Source organism: Antechinus flavipes, chromosome 3, assembly GCF_016432865.1.
Source record: "Antechinus flavipes isolate AdamAnt ecotype Samford, QLD, Australia chromosome 3, AdamAnt_v2, whole genome shotgun sequence".
Taxonomy (NCBI): Eukaryota; Metazoa; Chordata; class Mammalia; order Dasyuromorphia; family Dasyuridae; genus Antechinus; species Antechinus flavipes.
In genome coordinates, this window is record NC_067400.1 from 630159578 (window position 1) to 630182052 (window position 22475).

Below are 22475 nucleotides of genomic sequence, written 5' to 3' on the forward strand. Positions count from 1 at the left end.
AATGATGACAGATGTCCCAAAACCACCAGGAGGGAAATCAGTCAAGGAGCGGAGCTGGCTGGGAGACCCAGTCCCCCCTCCCCCTCCTGCCAGTTAACACCCCCCTGTCCTCCAGGCAAAAGGAAGGACTGGGCAAAGTTCGCACTAAGAGCTGCATGTAGGGGGCGCTTCCTGCATCCCAGGCCCTGTATTTAGTGCTTTACACAAGGGATCTCATGGGGGGAGAAAAGAGGAGGGGCTGCTCTCACCCCCTTTTTGCAGTGGCGGAAACTGAGGCAAACGATGTAAAGCTCCAGAATCCTCACCTTTCCCCTAAGTGTGCAAAGGGCCCCTGGCGAGCAGTGAAGAGACCACACAAAACAGGGGGCTCAGTGGGGGAGGGGGTCAGTGGGGTTCCCCAGAAACACTCAGCAGGGCCCGCCCCCCAACTCACAGGGATGCAGTCACGCCCCTCCCCCCATCTCCGCCCTCACAGGAGAAATCACTCAGGGCCAAGGCCCCAGGTGCAGCCACGCCCACGGGCAGTCACGCGGCTCAGTCACACGCCCCCACGCACAGCTGCTACAATTCTGCACAACTTATCCACCGGCTCCCCTCTCAGGCGCGCGCACTCCCACGCTCGGAGCCTGCGCACCCACCCCCGACTTCCAGACTCCGCCACAAGACCGGCACCCACCTGGTGCGGAAAGGGAGGAGTCTTAAGAAAGACGAGGGACGTCCCAGGCCGCGCCTGCGCACACACGGCCTCCTGCCCTCCCCCAGTCTCAAAGCACTGAAGGAAAAACAGAAAGAAACCCGGGACCTAGAAAGCAGCGCATGCGCCCTATGGGACTCCCGGCATGCCCTGGGGCGCTGCAGCCCAGGGGCGGAGGCGGGGAGTGACGCCACCAGGAGGCCTTCTTTGATATGAAAACTTCTATCTCTCTTCCTTTTATTCCTGGCTCGGTCCCCACATTCCATGCCCAGCTCATCCCCAAAGGCTTGGGAACCAAAGCGGGACCAAGGACCCAGGAGGCGTGTGAGGGGCGTGACGTCACTAGAGGCATTCTTTGATTCCTTTTATTCCTGGCTCCGTCCCCCCTTCTGTCCTGGAGGTTCCCAAGCCTTTGTGGATGAGCTGGGCTTGGATTGTGGGGCTCCGTACAATAAAGAGACCCGGATGTGATCGGAAATTCCCGAGGGAAAAGTGGACGTGGAAGTTCTGTGTTCCATTTGCATAATTACAAATGAGGGCTCGGCCCTCCCTTCTCCCGGGAGGGGCCACGGGACCTGCGCCCTTCCCCCTCCCCCCCTCAGTGAGGGGCACAGGGAGAGACCCCGCCCATGCTCAGCCCTCTCAGGCCCCGCCGCGGGTTTGATGCCGTTTCTGTTCCTTTGGACATTTCCCCCGGGGCAGCCGCTCATCCCTCCGTCCGTGGGGGGGAGTGAGCCTCCCTCCAAGCTGCCCCCCTGAAACACGGGTCTCTGGCCCCCCTTTAAGCGCCTCCTTCAGCCCCGTTGAGAAGGGGGTATGGTACAAAGCAAGTATTTGTTGTTACTTTTCAAGTCTGGTGGTTTTTTGTTTTTTGTTTTAGTTTTTAAAATAGTTTATTATTTTCTTCTTCCAATTAACGAGCATCTTATTCATTTGCGCATTTCACTACTTCCCCATTAAATAATTTTTTTCTTAAAATGAAAAATAAAGCCTTTGATACATTGTTGTATTATCCAACTAAACAGATCCCATATTAGTTAGTCCCATGTTAGTTATTAGAGTAAATGGGATGTTTCATTTTCATACTTTTGGATTCTCGACTTATCATGGTGTTGTTCTGAGTCCCAATGTCTTTCAAAGCTGTTTTTCTCTATTTCTGTAAAATTCTATTATCATTATATAAATTATTCTTTTTATGTTCATTTTTCTCCGCATCAGTTTATAGACATCTCCGTTTACTCCAAAATCTTCCATTTCATCATTTCTTATCGCACAATAATCTAATATTAAATTTATATCTTTATCCATTCTCCAAAAAGGGAACACTCCCTTAGGTTCCAATATGAAAAGAACGACTATAAATATTTTTCTCTATGTAGCTCTTTGTCCTCTTTCTTTGATTGCTTTGGAATATAAGTCTAGTATTGGGATAGCTGGTCAAAATATGCCCATTTTGATAATCTTGTGGGCGGAGTACCCAATTGCTTTCCACAGTGGCTCAACCAATTACTAGCTCTACCAGGAATGCGCAACAGCATGTAATTTCCCATAGTCCCTCCAAAACTTAATCATTTTTGTTTTGGTCATCTTTGCCAATCTGGTTGGTATGAGAACTCAAAAATGTTTTAATTCATGTTTCTGTAATTATTAGTGATTTAGAACAGGCGTGTCAAGCAAAAACCCACCGTACTACCAAATTCAGACCAAACCAGATTAAAATGTCATTAGAAAATATTTAACAAAATAAATAAAAATATAATAAAATATAGATCAATATGCATTTTGCAGGGATCTTGAATAGGATCCAGTGCTATTTCTATATGAATCTAAAATATGAGTCATTTAGAGCATTTTTTCATATCATTGGAAATAGCTTGGATTTCTTCCTTTGAAAGCTGTTATGATCTTTTGATCATTTATCTACTGTCGAAGGGTTTTTAGTTTTATAAATTTGAATCAATTTTTTATATAATTTGGATATAAAAACTTTATCAGAGAATCGTGTGCAAAGAATCCAGTGACCTATTTTCTAGTTTTTACTGTTATATTTACTTGCACAAAACATTTTATCTTACATAATCAAAATTGTCATTTTATTTTCTGTGATTCTCTTTATCATTTGTTTATTATTATATATCTTCTATTCATAGATCTGAAAGGTAATTTCTTCCTTGTGTTCTAATTTATTTATGTATTTTATTTGTTCTTTTTCTCTTTTTTCCTTTTTTTGTTATAGCTTTTTATTGACAGAACATATACATGGGTAATTTTTCAACATTGATCCTTGCAATCATTTCTGTTCCAACTTATCCCTTCCTTCCCTCCACCTCCTCCCCTACATGGCAGGCAGTCTCATACATGTTAAACATGCTAAAGTATATCTTAAATACAATATGTGTGTATATATTTATGCAGTTCTCTGGTTGCACCAAAAAATCGGATTTAGAAAGGTAAAAATAACCTGAGAAGAAAAACAAAAATGCAAGCAGTCCACACTCATTTCCCAGTGTTCTTCCTCTGAGTATAGCTGGTTCTGTTCATTATTCATCAAATGGAACTGAATTGGATCTTCTCATTGTCGAAGAGTGCCACTTCCATCAGAATTGATCATCATGTAGTATTTTGTTGAAGTGTATAATAATCTCCTCATCCTGCTCATTTCACTTAGCATCAGTTCCTGTAAGTCTCTCCAGATCTCTCTGAAATCATCCTGCTGGTCATTTCTTACAGAATAATAATATTCTATAATATTCATAGACCATAACTTATTCAGCCATTCTCCAATTGATGGGCATCTATTCAATTTCCAGTTTCTAGCCACTACAAACAGGGCTGCCACAGACATTTTTGCACATGTGGGTCCCTTTCCCTTCTCTAAGATCTATTTGGGATAGAAGCCCAGTAGTAACATGCTGGATCAAAGGGTATGCACAATTTGATAACTTTTTGAGCATAGTCCCAAACTGCTCTCCAGAATAATTGCATCTGTTCACAATTCCACCAACAATGTATCAGTGTGCCAGTTTTCCCCTCCAACACTCCGCATTATCTTTCCCTGTCATTCTAGTCAATCTGACAGGTATGTAGTGGCAGATCAGAGTTGTCTTAATTTGCATTTCTCTGATTAATAATGACTTGGAGCATATTTTCATATGGCTAGAAATAATTTCTATTTCTTCATCTGAGAATTGTCTGTTCATATCCTTTGACCATTTATCAACTGGAGAATGGCTTGATTTCTTACAAATTTGAGTCAATTCTCTATATATTTTGGAAATGAGGCCTTTATCAGAACCTTTAACTGTAAAGATGTTTTCCTAGTTTATTGCTTCCCTTCTAGTCTTGTCTACATTAGTTTTGTTTGTACAAAAGCTTTTTAACTTGATATAATCAAAATTTTCTATTTTGTGATCAATAATGATCTCTTGTTCTTCTTTAGTCACAAATTTCTTCCTCCTTCACAGGTCTGAGAGGTAAACGATCCTATGTTCTTCTAATTTATTTATAATCTCATTCTTTATGCCTAGATCATGAACCCATTTTGATCTTATCTTGGTGTACAGTGTTAAGGGTGGGTCTATGCCTAATTTCTGCCATACTAATTTCCAATTTTCCCAGCAGTTTTTGTCAAATAGTGCATTCTTATCCCAAAAGCTGGGGTCTTTGGGTCTGTCAAACACTAAATTGCTATAGTTATTGACTATTTTGTCTGTGAACCTAACCTATTCCACTGATCGACTACCCTATATCTTAGATACCACTGGTTTTGGTGACCACAGTTTTATAATACAGTTTTAGATCTGGTATAGCTAGGCCACCTTCAGTTGTTTGTTTTTTTTTCATTAGTTCCCTTGAAATTTTTGACCTTTTGTTAGGAACCCCTTCTTGTCAATGCACATCCTTCATGAAAGAATTCACCAATCCAAGAGTTTAAGTGGCAAAAAGGGAAGTTTATTGTTGGCACTGCAGGAATCTGCTTTTGCTAGGAAGACTGATTTCCAAGTGACAAAGTCCTGCCAGGGAGATAAACAAGTGGAGTAGAGAAATCCTGGCAGAGAGATAAAGAGGGGTTAATGCTGATGAGACAATGTCTTCACAGTGGGCAGGGGCCCTCCCAGGAAACTATGCCAAAAAAAGGTCCCTTGACCTGCCATGGTCCTGCTTTTGGGCCTCTGCAAAGAAATGAGCCCCAGATTACCCCTTTTAAAAGGGATCTGAGACTGAAGGTTCACTTGAATGAGATCACTGCCCCCAGGCCTAGATTTCTGGTTGAATGAGACCACTTACTGGGAGTGGTCCTGGACTCAACTCAATAGAGGGTGCAACTAGACCCACCAAGATAACACAGTGAAAACACTTTATCCTGATTCCCTGAGATGGGCTTATCCCAGAGGAGAATTTCTCTCTCCCTCCCCACCAAGGTTAGGACAGTGTCAGGGTTCCCCCCATAAAAAAGGGAATGTATGGGATGGAAATTACCCAAAAAGGAGTGTACACAAATATGCACAAACCAGCACCTCTGCCTGTAGAGATGTGTAGATACAAACACACACCCCTTTATGTACTTCTGTATCTGCTGGGCTTCCTACTAAAGCTTAGCGTTCAGGTGAGAATTCAGAGCTTTTTTAGAGCTTTTCAAGGAGACTCAGGGATTCTAAGGCAGGGAGGTTTTCTAACCCTAGGAACAGTCAACCAAAAGGCCAGTTGGGCTGCCCAGTGCTGGGGGAATGGCCACCTGTATAACCACCCTGGAGGGGCACCTGGGGCCCGGTTCTGAAGACCTTTTCAACAGGAACCCCAGAGCTGTTATGGGAGCCCCAGGGATTTCCTGAGTTGGGGTGCAATGGGGAGTACTGAACTTAAAGCCTGTGGAGATCAATTCCCTGTAGCTGAGTTTCTGTTTTATTTATTTCTTCAAATCCTATTTGTTCCGTAAGTCTTTGCAGGTACTTTCCTGGAGAGGTCCAAGGAGAGGAGGAAGCTCAGAGGATGATGAAGTACTTTCTGCTTCAAATGCTACTGGGTTAGGAAAAGGACTCAGGATCCCTCCAGAAAGAGTTGTGATCTACAGGTTGTCACTGTGCTTGAGAAAACTCACATTGAAATGGACTGGACAGTGGTTATTTGGCTAAAGGAAATTTAGTATTTTATGACGTGGACCACTAAGGTAGCAAGTATTTGAAAACCACGATTAAAGCTCCATGGGTTATATTTTCCCCTAAACCAGACTCCGACAGGAAAAGGGTGAAGGATTACAAATTGGGAGTCACCAAGTGGCTTAAGGAAAAACTGAGAAATGACAATCTAAACAGACTAAACCACGCAGAAAGCAAGTGTCTGAAATTCATTTTCTTGAAGTCTTTTTAATGTGCACATTGTTATTTGAACTGCTCTTAAATCAGGGAACAGGGAATTCTCCTCCAGTCCCCCAAGTTCTATCACCAATTACATATTATTCCAGGGAATTCTCTAAAGTTTTCCTATCCATCCTTGTCGGGGGCAGGAGGCAATTTAGGCTTGGACAGTTACACAAATGAGGGCAGAAGAAACAAAGGTAACCTTTTCTTTTTTATTTTTTAAAAATATATATCACATCATTTCCATGTATAACAATACCTGTACCTCCTCCATCCCAACCTCCTCTCCCACATCTGAACTGATGTTAATTACTTGCTTTTTATGAAGCAGGACAGACTTTCTAGAGACAAGAAACCGTCTGTCACACTGCATTATACAATATCTGAAATTTTTTTTTTAATTAAGGCTTTTTATTTTCAAACTATGTGTATGGATAATTTTCAGCACTCACCCTTACACACCTTGTGTTCTAAATGTTTTCCCTCCCTTGCCCCAGCCCCTCAGTGAGTAATTCTATATGTATCAAATGTACAATTCTTCTATATGTATTTCCACAATTATTTTGCTGCACGTTGGGAGCCGCAATCTCTAAGCTGATTGGCAAAGCCCAGCACTGAGATCAAATGTGCACAGCACTCATGTAAGAAGAACATTTCCTTCTATGATTCTCATTAGTAGGCTATTATTTCCTATATTATTTATAATTGGCTTGATTACAGCACTGAACATTATCTAAAAAATCTGGTGACAAGGAGAATTTGGGCAAGTTAACTAGAAATGATTCCACATGCATATTCTATCCTAATAAAACAAATCTCTCACTGAGACAAATGATAAAGGAGAGAACACTATGGAAAGCACTGTCACTATGGGAGAGGACCCAAAGGTCCAAGAAATAATGGTATTTACCAACTCAGACTCACAAAAAATCAATATATCTAGGAACCAAAAGATGGTTAAAGCATAACTAGGAATTGCCCTAAATGCCTGCGTATATGGTTTCGAGTCAGAGAAGCAGAAGAATCAAACAATCCATAGAATTGACAAAGAAGACATAAGTAAACTAACAAAATTTACTGACATTTAACCTTGTATAACATTTACCTTTCATTATTGGTTCCACATAATATAATCAATAATTGACACTTAACCATAAAAAACTTACTCAAATGTTAACTGTCAAATGTAGTAACATATAAAGGTCAATAAATCAGACACATGTCTGAAGCCTATGTTGACCTAAAGAAAAGTATATGATCATGATATAGTATAAAAATAAAGCCTGAAGAAGACTGAGAGAAGTGGGAGCATCACTTCCATCGGTTCCTCACTCAAAGTACCCCACGACTCCTGTCTTCCTTTGACACTGACCCTATTCCTCCTGCTCATCCCCAAGATGAATGAAAAGACAGATGATGGCATGCAAGAAAGTGCCCATATCTGCAAACTGTTGGACGTGTTGGAAGGTACTATTATTGAACCTATTAAATATAGGAAATATGCTTGAGAAATGCACTTGACAGGTGATATTTTTCCATTTCATTTTCTTTTAAGTTCTATCAAAATGATAGGATTGGCTTTTTCAGAAGTTCTCATTGCTGAGAGCAATTCTCTTCCCTGCAAATAAAAATCTCTTCATTTTTTTTCTCATTTTGATTTTCTTGAAAACATCTGACTCATCTACTTCTCATGTATATTTCACTTTTAGCTTACTTTCTGTCTAGTTAATTAAATTTGTGAGCTACTAAATAAAGCCTCAGTTGAGACTTAACTGAGTAACTTCCATGCCAGGTGGAATTGGAGAATTTTCCTAAACTACTTCATTACATTCTATAGACACTGAGTCAAGGCTCTGAAGATTTTTAAGACCTGGCCTAGAAACATGGCAGTTATCTGCTAACGGCCAAAGAACTTTCTACAAAAAAAAAAAAGAATTGATATTGGCCTTTGTTCATTTCCTAACAGAAAGCTGTTAGTATTACTCTTACTTTCAAAGCTAAATCGACATAATTGCATGCATAAAGTTAAACATTTTTAAATTAATATTATATTAGTGTAATTCTTAATTTTTGAATATCTAGATTCCAAGAGCATGTGCTTTCCTAAAGACACCACTGGATCCAATGATTCCTACAGATTTTAAAGTCCTATATCATTCTTATCATGTCTCAGGAAATCCAATGATTCCTGCAGGTTTTGAAGTTCTGTAACAGTTTCATTATCAGCCATGCTCTTTCAGTGTCAGATGTTTCTTAGGTCTTCTCCTTTGTTTCAAGGTTTTTCTCTTTTTCTGTCTCTCTCTGCTGGACAAGGTGAGTATGGCTCAGTGGCACCCATCTGATTCCTTCTCCATCTGTAGAGATACAACCAAACCCTCTCCCCCAAGTAGTTGGCCTATCTAGTCCCTTCCATTCACCACTTTCTGGATCTCTCCATATCATCTGGCAATTACATTAGAGCTGCTCACACTGGACACTGCCTTTCTGACCGGTTAAAAAGCCTGTATTCTCCCCAATTGTAATCCTTCTCTCATCTGATTGCTTCTTTGCTGAATGATCATATCAGAGTATTGAACTTCTAAAGACTCTCTGGGTGAAACCTCAGCTGCCATCATGCCCCACCCATTTTTTTGTCTTGCAGCTGGGCCCTGCATCTAGTTTCCCTGAGTCATTCTATATTCTGAGGCCCAGTGGAAGCCCTTATTGCATTTTGGATACAGGGTTTTGGGTCTTGTTCTCTCGCCCTGCCCTCTATCTCTATGATAACATTGAGGTTTCAGTTGCTCTATTTTTCCACATTGAAAACATTGATGAGTCTCCCTGAAGTCCCTTACCAAGAAGGACCCTGCCTTCCCATGTTCTGCATCATAGCCTGGGTATAAAAGGCATTTGTGTCCACTGTGACACAGTGTCTTATGATCTCCTCTAAAGGAGCATCTTTGTGTATTCTCCATATAATTCTTCTACAATTCTCATTAGCATTTTCTCTAGTAAGTTGTCTTATCGTTATTCCTATTGCTGCATTTTCACCAATAGTTTGTATGGCACTTGTCTGCAGATGTCCCACAAAATCAGCAAAAGGTTTATTTGGACCTTGGACTATTTTCATTAAGGCTTCCCCTTTATCTTGCTTTCCTGGGAGGGTGCTCTATGCTTTGATAGCAGCAAAAGCAATTTGCTCATATGCTTCTATAGTGTGGTTAATCTGTGCTAAAGTGTCTGCATAAAGACCTACACCTGTTAGTTGATCAAAAGTGACTGGTATATTAACTCCAGATTGCCTATTTCATTGGGCTTCCATTCTATAGAGGTCACTATATTCAGAAAGCCACAACAACTCTTGTCCAGGTTCTAAACATGTCCTGGTTATAGATTTCCACTCACTAGGGGTTAAAATTTCATAAGCCAAATTCTCTAACACCATCTTAACATAAGACAATGTAGTCTCATAAAGAGTGCAACCCTTTTTCAGATCCTGACAATTTCTAGTTATAAAGGAGTGTATCTTCTTCTTTGCTGACCTGAAGAGTCAAACTCTTAAAAAACAGGGTATGCTTCTATTCCTAAATCAGATATAACCTGTCCTTCTTTATTTATTTTATTATAGCTTTTTATTTACAAGATATATACATGGGTAATTTTTCACATATTGACAATTGCAAAACCTTTTCTTCCAATTTTTCCTTCCTCCCACCCCCTTCCCCAGAGGCCTATCATGTCCTTTTTTTTAGCTTTAACTAGTGCTTTTTGTAATCTTGTCATGGGGTGGACAAAGTTCCTGCATGGATGGTACTGATGGTGTTACTGTCCCTCTCTCTCCTCCTCCCTCCATCCATAAAGGATTGAGGGGAGTAGGTCAGTGGATGGGGAATGCCCTAATGGCTTCTGCTGTGAAGCATCACACTACTTAATTTCATCAGCACTGTACTTAACTCCTTTCTTGTTTAATTCTTCATGATTTTCAATTGCTTTATCAGTATTCCCCTCCTGCTTTTTCTCCTTTTTCCTAATTCTAATACTTAAGTAATTCCTTAAAATCAATTGTATTAAGTTATATGTACAGAATTGTCCCGACCGGTGGGACTTCAGTTACTCGTGGGGGTTCGAGGGGGATCCAGCCTGAGGAGAAACGGGTGAGAAAGAGGAAGGAGATCAAGCTGATTGTTGCCAAGGTCTCAGTTTATTGCTCTCAGGATACAACTTACATAGCAAAAGCATGGGAAAGAGAAGTAGGGTAGGGTCTGGGAAAAGAACATGGGCTATAGCTGGTCCAGTGAGCAGGAACATAGTGTGGTGACAACTCAAGATTGATTCTCAAGACCGTTTTGTCTGGTTGCAGTTCTCAGAATTGTTTGACCACCTGCGTGATTCTGTTGCAGCAAGGGGTGGGGAAAAGGCACCCGGGCTTGGGTCATGAGAAAGGCACCTGGGCGAGGGCCTTCGGCTTCCAACACAGAATGTCTCTTTAGGAACTGAATCAAGACCATTATCGTTGCAATATTCTATTAATTGTTCTCCTACTATTTTCCACTTGTCTGGCTCTAATTCTTCTTCCTTAGAGAACCAAGGAGATGCGTATGTTAATGTTTCAAAGAGTTCAATGATTTGCATCCAAGTTACAATCAAATCTTGTTTTTTTATTACTCTAACTATGCTTTCTACACACTTTCCTTGGGATGGAGAAGGCTATTTTCTAAACATTTCTCACATTTCAGCTGAAGCATAAGTTTCACCCTTAACCAAGTTTCCTTCTTCTCTATTTTTGTAATCACCCTAATTTCTGGGTCACTGAGACTTTTTCACTGAACTCAGGATTGTGTCAGTGTGGACTGCTGAATGTAAATCCTTAGTCCTACATTCCAGCGCCAAAATATAATGTTCTGGTTAGCTTTCTGGAAGTCTTGGAACCAGCCTTCATTTCAACTGAGTAATCACCAAGAGAATAGTCAGGTGATAAAGTCCAAAAGTCTTTATTGTCTCCTTCACAGTCTGTCTCCTTGCCTGGGTCTTGGCTAGCTTTCTGGAGGCTCTTCAGATGGGCCTTGGGCTCTGTGGGAGAAGCAGGAGGATAGGCCAGCCACCATGAGGCTGATGAAGATGGAATGTCTCCCTGAGTCCAAGGGCTTGAGCTCCAGCCTCCAGTCCTTTGTCTTATCCGAGTCTTCTCTAGGTCTGACTCTGACCTCTTAAATGCTTTATTACAATAAACAGTATGAACCAATCATTATATCACTAGGGAACCATTATTTGTTGAAAGATTGATCATATTGAACTAGAGAAGTATTAATCACCATGCTAAATTAGATAACCATTGTCTTATCAATTCCACTGAGTTAACACCTTGTTGTAGAACTACTGAGAAGTATAGTAGAATCATACAGAGCCTTAAGTACGATTCGCCAAAGTTCTGGCCCATTACATATCACAACTTGACTTTTATGGAAATGTTTTGCATAATTTCACTTGTAATTTCTTCATTGTGGATGATAATAAGGAAGAGAACCTAGAACTCAAATCTTAAAAACAAATGTAAAAAATTAGGCCTGAATGTAACTGGGGAAAAAATTAAATAATTTTTTTTTTAAAAAAAAGGGAAGCCAAAATACTTCAAAGGTCCTAATGCCTTAATTTTTTTTAAAAAAGAAAAGGGAAGCCAAAATACTTCAAAGGTCCTAATGCCTTAAGGAACACAAGAGAATAAAAAAGGTCTAACTCAGTATAAGTTCCATGAATCCAAAAATAAAAGGTTTGAATGAGAAAGATAAAGAAGAGAAATAAGAAAAAAACATTTTTAAGGAAAAGGTAAAGAAAATGAAATTAATCATTTAAATCATTTAAAGACTAGGAAAGAGGTGCTCAGTGGGTAGAGTCCCAGTCTAAAGTGAGAAAGACCTGAGTTCAAATTTGTCCTCAGATACTTAACACTTCCTAGCTGTATGACCCTGAGCAAATCACTTAACCCCAATTGCTTCAGCAAAAAAAAAAACAAAAACAAAATATATATATATATATATATATAATATATATATATACACACACACACACACACACATATATATAATATAAATAAGAATAGGAAAGGGGACTCTACCTCAATTTTGAACGAATGTCACTAAAAAAAAAAAAAAAAAAAAAAAAAAAAAGACATGAGCAAGATGCCAGAGATTAGAATGGAAAAGATTCATGGAATTTTCTAATAAAAATTGCTCAAGAATATATTTGACACAAATATATTTTAGGATTAGACACTACAGGAATTTTGCATTGACTTAAAATGGGAAAATTTGCTTTTTTTGGTCATTCTCTATTTCAAGTAGGTGAGAGAGGTACAAGGATTTTTTTCCTATTAAAATTTTGTTTTTAAAATAAAAGTAAAGTGTTATGTATAATCTACAAGTGTAGCTATGAGAATTCTTGATTCAAGATCTAGATTTAAAAGACATAGAATGTCATGAAAATAATTTTATGATTTCTTGTAATGAAGTCATCAACATTGGTGAAAATAGCAATAGAAACTATCAATATCTGATTTCTTCTTTAATTTTGAAATTCATACAAATGAACATTTTAAATTTACCCCAAACAGCAAAATATGTCAAGAAACAAATCTGCAAAGGTTAAATTTATTTTTTGAGTAGTAATGAATTCAATAAAACAGTTTTCAAAGCTTTCTCAGTTCTTATAGTCTATTGCATGTATCATTACTGTAATAATGCCTTCCTTTAAATTAGAGGATCAAGAGGCAGGTCAATCCAAAGGCTAGTACACTTCCCACTATTATCCTCTCCAACCCCGTTCCCCCCACCCAAAAAAAAAAAAAAAACCATCAAAAAAACAAGTTTCATTTCAGTGTGGATTCTCTGATGTCTGACAAGATGAGAACTGGATCTGAAATTCTTTCCACATTGTTTACATTTTAAAAGATTTCTCTCCAATGTGGATTTTCTGATGTTTAGTAAGATGAGAGTTGCGTTTAAAAGCCTTTTCACATTGATTACATTTAAAAGGTTTCTCTCCTGTGTGGATTTTCTGATGTCCAGCAAGATTGGCAATCTGTGTGAAAGCCTTTCCACATTGATTACATTTAAAAGGTTTCTCTCCTGTGTGAATTCTCTGATGTGTACTAAGATTAGAGGAGGATCTGAAAGCCTTCCCACATTGATTACATTTGAAAGGTTTCTCTCCAGTGTGGATTCTCTGATGTGTAACAAGACTGGAGGAGAATCTGAAAGCCTTTCCACATTGATTACATTTAAAAGGTTTCTCTCTAGTGTGGATTCCCTGATGTGTAACAAGACTGGAGGAGAATCTGAAAGCCTTTCCACATTGATTACATTTAAAAGGTTTCTCTCCAGTGTGGATTCTCTGATGTTCTACAAGCTTGTAATTATATATGAATGTCTTTCCACACTGATTACATTTAAAAGGTTTCTCTCTAGTGTGGATTCTCTGATGTTTAACAAGACTGGAGGAGAATCTGAAAGCCTTTCCACAGTGATTACATTTAAAAGGTTTCTCTCCAGTATGATTTCTCTGATGTAAAGCAAGATTGTAACTCTGTATGAAAGCCTTTCCACATTGATTACATTTAAAAGGCTTCTCTCCAGTATGATTTCTCTGATGTAAAGCAAGATGGGCAGTCTGTTTGAAAGCCTTTCCACACTCATTACATTTAAAAGGTTTCTCTCCAGTGTGGATTCTCTGATGTAAAGCAAGACTGGAACTGTTTGTGAAAGCCTTTCCACACTGATTACATTTAAAAGGTTTCTCTCCAGTGTGAATTCTCTGATGTAAAGCAAGACTGGAACTCTGTGTGAAAGCCTTTCCACATTGATTACATTTAAAAGGTTTCTCTCCAGTGTGGATTCTCTGATGTGCAGCAAGATTTGAGTTGCATCTAAAAGCCTTTCCACATTGATTACATTTAAAGGGTTTCTCTCCAGTGTGGATTCTCTGATGTTCTGCAAGCCTGTAATTGAATCTAAAAGCCTTTCCACACAGATTACATTTAAAAGGTTTCTCTCCAGTATGCTTTTTCTGATGTAAACCAAGATTGGAACTCTGTGTGAAAGCCTTTCCACACAGATTACATTTAAAAGGTTTCTCTCCACTGTGGATTCCCTGATGTCTAGCAAGATGGGAGCTGCGTTTAAAAGTCTTTCCACACTGATTACATTCAAAAGCCTTTTCTTCAATGTGGGTTTTCTTATGTTTTGCTAGACTGGAGAGATCTGTACAAGTTTGCCCACATTCACTGCATATGTAAGGCTTTCCACACTGAAGACATAAATACGGCTTCTCTATAGGGTGGATTCTCTGATGGTCAAACAGGAATGATCCGTAATAGAAAGCTCCCCCACATTTAGTACATTTATGAGACATCTCTCCAGTATGAGCCTTCTGAGGGCTAGCAAGAGCTGGATTCCAACCAAAGGCTTTCCCACACTGATCATATCCATATCTTTTCATTCCAGGATGGTAAGGAAGAGATGAGTGATAGGATGAGGTTGCTTCACCTACATTATATTCACTGGGTTCTTTTCTAATATGCATTTGCTGATGAGTAAGGAGATTAGAGCTCTGACTGACAACCTTCTCACTTTTATCACTTATGGAAAGCATTTCTCCATTATCGCTTTTCTGATGGCCATTGAGGTCTGAACTACATTTCACAGCGATATCCCATTGATAACCTGGAACCAACAGCTCTACCTCTTCAGTGAAACATTTCTTGTATTCACTACCTTGAAGATAATGACTTCCTGAGATCATTTTCTTACAGTGATTTAGGATAGAAGACCATCTGAATCTCTTTCCAATTTCATAAAATTCACAATCACTCTTTGGGTATTTATCTACTTTGAGAATAAAATCATTCATTTCCTTCAAATTGAAGTCACAGGGACCATCATCCATGAATCTTCGTAGGTCATGTTCTTCCAAAAAAATTCCCAGCTTTTTACTCATCTCATTTACTTTGAAATCATTTTCTACATCTGAAGAAGACAAACATATATACACAAAAAGACATAAATACATATAAATAAAATAGCATATTACAAAAGAGTCATTGCAGCTTGTCACCAAACTAAATATACAAAACTTCATAGGTGTACTCAGTGGAAACAGTGGCTTTTAATATCCCAAATCATTTTTAAGAATAGACTAGATAGGAGACATCAAGGTGGTGCAGTGGATAGAGCACCAGTCCTGAAATCTGAAAGACCTTAGTTCAAATCTGGCCTCAGACATAATACTTCCTACCTTTGTGACTCTGGGCAAGTCACTTAACCTCAACTGCCTAACCAATAAATAAATAAAGAGAGAGAAAGAATATGTGAGATGTGCAACTCAAAGTACTGGACCAATCAGACTTATCTTTTCCCAATGAAATATACACATGCAGCAAAGGCAGGGGCCTAAGGCCAAGATGGCAACCAAATACTTAATGCCAGTAGATTAGAGTCTTCTTTGTGCTGGAATAGTTTTTTGCTAAATTAGACGGAAAACTGAGCAAACATACAGGTGAACATTGTAGATCAGAGAAGGAATAGACAGTTTTCAGAGATTTCTTAGTACCACATATACTCATCTGAGAAAAAAACATCCAAATTGGTTTGACGAAAATAATGGGGAAATTCAGAAGATATTAAATGAAAAATGATTTATAAGATTATGAATAATTTAGATCATCCATCTCTAGGAAGGCAGTGTTTAACTCTCCTCAAAGTATAAACAAAGGTTACAGATATGTTGGATTTTTGGCCCAGTAAAGAAGGTAGATATATAAAGTTCATGTTTATATTTAATATTATAGTCCAAAGCTCTTTGATGAGGCCCTGAAGACTATGGAGGAAAGATGTATCTAAGTTGCCCAATGCTGATGGAGCTACATTGATTAGTTATAAGGAAATGAACATGGAAGAGAAGGGCTGAACTGTTTCATAAAGTTCTCAACACACCATCATCACCCACAGCTGATTATTATCCACTGATCTTAGGTCATATTCCATTCCTCTTTAGCCATTCATGAATTGATGGTATTACCAGTCTCCAGCTCTGTCACCCAAAAAAAACAGCAGCTATCAATCTCTTAAAACATAAATTGGCTTCCTTTTTCCCTTAATTATTTTGTCAAACAGACCTTATAGTGTATTTTGTAGTAAAAGGGTATACAGTTTTATACCTTTTTTGTCATAATTCCAGATTTTTCTTTAAAATGAGTAAATCAGTTCATAATTTCAGCAACAATATTTTAGTGTCCCCCAACATGAGAAGAATCCAGGATTTGTAGGGAGCTAAATATTTCCTGTCCTATTTTGTCATCTTATCACAATGCTCTCCCATTCTTTTTAGCAAGTTTTCAGGGAGATTGCCTAACACATCCGACATTATGGTCAGCTACCTGACTGAGGGTAAATTATGTAACCTGAAAAAAACTCCAGCTAAGACCCAAATGCATGGAGACTTGGTACACGCAGATGACTGTGCACTTAGGGCAGTTTCTTAGATGTAATACAGTATGGATCAATTCTCTGTTCTTTTTGCTCCTTTTGAACTGATGAGGAACACCAAGAAAGACAGGAAATGGTCCTTACCCAGGGACAGCAGATTTTGAACATTCTCCAGCATGACCTCCTTGTACAGCTCCTTCTGAGAAGGGTCCAGGAACCCCCACTCCTCCTCAGTGAAATCCACCATAATATCCTTGAATGTCACCAACTCCTAAACCATCAAAAATCACTTGATTCAGTGCCCAAAGATCCTCCAGAATTCATCTAGTACAACCTTCAACAACTTAGAGAAGGAAAGTGAAGCAGGGATAAGAATTGCCTAAAACTCATATAACCTTTAGGAGTGTTAGAGCCCACACTTGGAACCAGGCATTAAGAGCCCAGCGGAATATTGAGAAAAGCATTTTCCATTTGAAATGAGAGTCATGTTGGATAATAAAGGTTGTAAAAATCTCTTACTATAAAATGCTTCTCCCAATGGAATTAGGGAGAATATATGAATTCTATAGAACCTGTACGAAAGAGAGAGGATGATGTAACAATTGTCCCCACAAAAAGGGTCATAAGTGATTATATTTTTTAAAAAATCTATAAAGAATTTGGGAGAACCTAGTAAATACTGTGTAGTCTGGGATAGAAATCATTATCAGTGACCACTGAGGAGAGAACAAAGAAATTATCTAGCAAGTTTCCCATGAGTCTAAAATGAAATCTAAACTAGATGGAAGCAGAAAAATAATTTTAAAGAGAATATGGTGTCAACTGGCTAATATAAGACTCTTTCCAAACAAGTGATGAAGCTTTATCTGTTCTCATAAAATGAGCTTATTAGTGGAATATGTTCTGTGAGAGAAGATTAATTGGGACACTACCTCTCCCAGAAATCCAGTACTGTGCTTGCATTCCCCAGGTAGGTCTCAGCCAGGAAGTCACAGAGGTCAGGCAGCCAACCTAGGTTCTAAGTGCCCGAGCTCCAAGGAATAAGAAATGGCCTTTGATGTTAATTCTTGCCCTGATTCCAACTTCACTCAGCCCTCTAGAGCCCATGCAGAGGTCAGACTATCCTGGTTGGGGAGACCTTTGAAACTGCCTAATCCTTATTCTGTGGCTTCCCACTCACTATTTTTTGCTACCCAGTCCCAATCTCTTTCCTTCTTTAACTCTGGAAAGTACAATTCTGTGCCCCAAATCTTATGACCAGACTTTTAAACATCTAGTAGTAAGAGTTTTCCTAAGTGAATTTTGAAGAAAACATCACTGACTTCATTTGATGCTATGCTGCTCTTCTTTTATCAATGTACTAGATGTCTCCTTCAGTATCTCTCGTCCCCCAATCACTTTGAAAAAACTCAGAACCTGTTACTGTCTAAGAAGGCACAAAGAACTGAACAAATGTTGCCAAAGTATCTGATTTAATAAGCAGTTATTTTTTTGTTCTTCTGTTTTCTTCCTCTGACATAAATAGCTATGATAAAGACGTTACACTTGAAGTCTCAATTTTCTTCTTTTGGTGAAGATGTATTTTTCAAGGAAAGCAGAAAGATGCGCAATGAGCTTCACTGCAAGTATCTCTGATGAAGGCCACATTTCCCAAATACATAGAAAACTGAGTCAAATGTGTAAGAATAAAAACCATTTCTCAATTGAGAAATGATCAAAGGAAATAAACAATTTTTAGATGAAGAAATCAAAAATAATGTAGGAAAATGAAGTGCTCTAAATCATTTTTGATTAGGGAAATGCAAATAAAAACAACTCAGAAGTACCAACTCACATCTATCAGATTAAGTAATAAAACAAAAAATAATCAGTGATGGAAAGAATATGGGAATACTGGACACTAGTGCACTGATGAGGAAATGAGAAGCGATCCAAGGTTTCTGGAGAGCAACTATAACTATGCTCTCCATATATGGACTATGAGATTGGAACTATGAACAAAGGGCAACCAAACTGTGCAAATCTTTAGATCAAATAGAGCATCACTAGCTTTGTAATATTCCAAAGAGATCATAAAAAGAGGTAAAGGGCCTACACGTGCAAAAATATTCATAGCAGCCTTTTCCTGGAGGCAATATTGTGGAAATTGAGGAAATTTCCATCAGGGGAATGGCTGAACAGGCTGTGGTATATGAATATAATGAAATAGTATTGTAAAATAAGAAATGGTGAAGAAGCAGATTTCAGAAAGAACTACAAAACCAAACTAATACAAATTGAAATAAGCAGAGCCAGGTAAAGATTGTATACAGAATCAACAACAGAGTGTGGAGAACAGGACTCTGCTGTTCTCAGGAGCACAAGGATCTAAGGCAATTACAAAAGACTCAAGAAGGAAAAGGCTTTTCACACACTAAATAAAGAACTGATGGGCTCTGAAAGTGATTGAAGAATTTATCTTTTAGTTACTTTATTCTTTTTTTCTTCTCTTTTGATCTGTTTCATTTTTCACAACTCTAATTTATAGGGAAATATATTTTAAATGATAGTATGGATATACCTATATCAAGTTGCCCACCATTTTAGGAATAGAGGAGAGAAAGGGATGGAGAAAAATTCAGAACTCGGAATCTTATAAAGATGAATGCTACAAAATGTCATGACATGAAATTGAAAATAATTTAAAAGAAACAAGCCAATGTACCTTTTTGTATCTGGGTCCTAACCTGATCTTAGCTAAAACTTCTTTATAACTGGCTAGGAGACTCAACAGATCCTACTCAAAGCACAGGTCGGGCAAGGAGGAGAGACTGTGTCTGTGACATCTGAGGAAATGTAACCCTCCAGTCATGGCGTCTGTCACACCCTCCAGGGGATAAATAAACCACAGTTTACTCTCTGGCTGGACCCTGAGCTCCCTGACTTTCCCTACCAAAGATCCTGACAATTTCCCCAACAGGATCAATGAGACCATCTTTATGTGGCTCCTGGCACATGGCAGACACCACAACACCCGCCCCGGCCTTCTCCCACCTTAGTCTTCCTCTCTGCCCCAGGGACGTTGGGCTCCTGGCTTATACTTAACCAGGACTCTCTGTCCCCTGACCCTGGGCCTTTTCACTGGCTTCTCTCCTGTTTGCACCGGCCTCCTCCCTCCCCTCCTGCTTCCTTCACATCTCAGCTAAATTCTCCCTTTCTGAAACAAGCTTTTCCTGGTCCCCAAACTGCTGACCCTTCCCTCAGAGAGTAGCTCCCATCTACACTGCCCAGCGCAGGTGTGGACACAGCTCATGAGCTGTTTTCTCCCCTGGGGGCTCCTTGAGGGCAGGTCTAATTTTTTTCTTTACCTTCCTCTGCATCCTCAGGAGTTAGCATAGAGCTTGGCCCAGAGGAGCTATTTTCTTTCTTTCTTTTTTTTTTAATTTTTTTTTTTATTTAATAATAACTTTTTATTGACAGAATCCATGCCAGGGTAATTTTTTTTTTTTTTTTAACAGCATTATCCCTTGCACTCATTTCTGTTCTGACTTTTCCCCTCCCTCCCTCCACCCCCTCCCCCAGATGGCAAGAGTCCTTTACAGGTTGAATAGGTGACAGTATGTCTTAGATACAATATATGTTTGCAGAACCGAACAGTTCTCTTGCTGCACAGGGAGAATTGGATTCAGAAGGTAAAAATAACCCGGGAAGAAAAACAAAAATGCAGATAGTTCACATTCGTTTCCCAGTGTTCTTTCTTTGGGTGTAGCTGCTTCTGTCCATCATTTATCCATTGAAACTCAGTTAGGTGGGAGGAGCTATTTTCTAAACATCTGACTTGACTTGATCTGTGACTTGGAAAAGGAGACGGGACTCAGAGCCCTGGGAGCCGCCTGAGGGGGCAGGGAATGGGCAGCGCCAGGGGGGAGATTCCTGCCCCGCTGCCGGCCCTGCCGGGGCCCCTCCCTCTGACAGGAGGAAGCTCCCTGGGCTCCCCCTGGGCAGGGGCCGCACTCACCTGGGACGAGGGGCTCCGGCTGCCGGGGGCCATGTCTCTGGTTCCGGGCTTGGGTCTCTGCCGGCCGGGCGGGGGAGGGAGAGGGGCCCCAGGGAGGGAGGCCGGGGTCTGAGGCTCCTCTACCCAGGCTGGATGCGGACCTGGCCAGAATGAGAGAGAGAGAGCTCTGAGGGCGGGGCCGGTGGGGGGCGGCTGCTCCCCGGGAGGAGGCCGAGAGATCTCAGCTCAGAGAGATAGAGACAGAGATCTCAGTTCACAGAAGGAAGCAGAGAGATGTCACCTGTGGGGGCTGGGAGACCCTCGCAGGACCCCCAGCACTGAATGCTAAGATCTCCTACACACTGAAGGGGGGGCAGCCCTGGGAGCCTGAGCCCCACGGGGCCTTCACCCAAATCCCTGGAAGGCCAGTGTGATCCTGGCCAAGCCCTTGGTCCCTGCCTCAGTTTCTCCATCTATAACATGGGACCCCACCTGCCCAAGGTCCCAGAAATGACGACATTTGTCTCAAGACCACCAGGAGGGTCATCGGTCAAGGAGAGGAGCCGGATGGGAGTCCTAGTCTCCCCTCCCCCCCACAAACTGAAAGACTGGGCAAAGTTCACACGAGAGCAGTATTTGGAGGCGCTTCCAGCATCCCAGGCCCTGTACTTAGTGCTTTACAGAGGGATCTCATGGGGGGAGGGGCTGCTCTCACCCCCTTTTTGCACTGGAGGAAACTGAGGCAAACGATGTAAAGCTCCAGAACCCTCCCCCCCTCCCCAAAGTGGGCAAACGGCCACTGGCGACCGGGGAGGCGACCCCGCAATACTGGGGGCTCCGTGGGGGAGGGGTCGGTTGGGTTCCCCAAGAAACACTCCGCAGGGCCCGCCCCCCCCATGCCATAGGCATGAACAAGCACGCCCCGCCCCCATCCCCCCACGCAGGAGAAAGCCGGGAGGGCTGAGGCCCGGCTGCAGCCACACCCACGTGCGCTCACGCACACACCCACCTACGCACAAGCACGCAGTCAGCTACACGCCCCCCTCGCAGCTACCGCCCTGCTGCACCACTTCCCCGGCACCTCTGTCTTGCACGCGCGCCCCAACACTCAGAGCCCGCACACGCGCACCCCCTCTGCAGGCTCAGCCACAACACCGGCCCCAACTAGTGAGGAAGAGGAGGAGCCTTAAGAAGGAAGGGGGAGGGGCCAGGCCGCGCCTGCGCATAGACGCCCTCCTCTCCCCCCCCCCCCCCGCCCCCACCCTCCTCCTACCTCTCCGCCCCATTCACCACCTCCTCCTGCCCTCTCCCCCTCTCCCAGCACTGAAGGAAGAACCGAAATAAACCGGTGACCCAGGAAGCAGCGCCGCACCCCAGGGGACTCCCAGCATGCCCTGCGGCTCAGCAGCCCAGGGACCCAGGACCCAGGAGGTGTGTGAGGGGCGTGACATCACCAGGAGGCCTCCTTTGACACGGTGAAGACTTTATCCGATTCCGTTTATTCCTGGCTCCGTCCCTGTTTCTTTCCTGGAGGTTCCCAAGCCTTTGGGGAGGAAATGTGGGGCTCCGTACAAGAAAGAGACCCGGATGGGATGGGAAATTCCCGATGGAAAAGTGCACGTGGACGTTCTGTGTTCGATCATTTGCATAATTACAAATGAGGGCTCGGCCCTCCCTTCTCCCGGGCGGGGCCACGGGACTTGCGCCCTTCCCCCATCCCCCCTTCAGTGAGGGGCCACAGGGAGAGACCCCGCTCTTGCTCAGCCCTCTCAGGCCCCGCCGCGGGTTTGATGCCATTTCTGTTCCTTTGGACATTTCCCCGGGACAGCCGCAACAAAATTGGAACAAAAAGTTTGGCAATTGTCAATGCTGTAAAATTACCCATGCATAGAACTTGTAAATAAAAAGCTATGTAATTTAAAAAATGATAATCCTACTCAAATTAGTAAATTAGTTTACTCGTTCAGTACTCCACCAATCAAAGTCCCTCCAAA

General features: G+C 41.2%; 1 protein-coding gene across 1 annotated transcript; it reads right to left on the reverse strand.

Annotated features, from left to right (window-relative positions):
- Positions 1-12583: 12583 nt before the first annotated feature.
- Positions 12584-20678, reverse strand: LOC127556758 (zinc finger protein ZFP2-like). Its single transcript, XM_051990168.1, has 3 exons — positions 20503-20678; positions 16650-16776; positions 12584-15047 (listed from the first exon to the last, which is right to left on the reverse strand). The coding sequence occupies exons 1-3, from the start codon at positions 20533-20535 to the stop codon at positions 12961-12963; spliced, it is 2247 nt and encodes a 748-aa protein (XP_051846128.1). The 5' UTR covers positions 20536-20678; the 3' UTR covers positions 12584-12960.
- Between the last annotated feature and the right edge of the window lie 1797 nt (positions 20679-22475).

What these genes read in the sequence shown, in the direction of transcription:
- LOC127556758 (XM_051990168.1), bottom strand. Translation starts at nt 20,535, where the DNA reads ATGGCCCCCGGCAGCCGGAGCCCCTCGTCCCAG. An exon ending in GCCGGAGCCCCTCGTCCCAG is followed by an intron (nt 16,777 to 20,502) that starts GTGAGTGCGGCC and finishes TTGATGGTTTAG; the next exon opens with GAGTTGGTGACATTCAAGGA. An exon ending in TCAAAATCTGCTGTCCCTGG is followed by an intron (nt 15,048 to 16,649) that starts GTAAGGACCATT and finishes TGTCTTCTTCAG; the next exon opens with ATGTAGAAAATGATTTCAAA.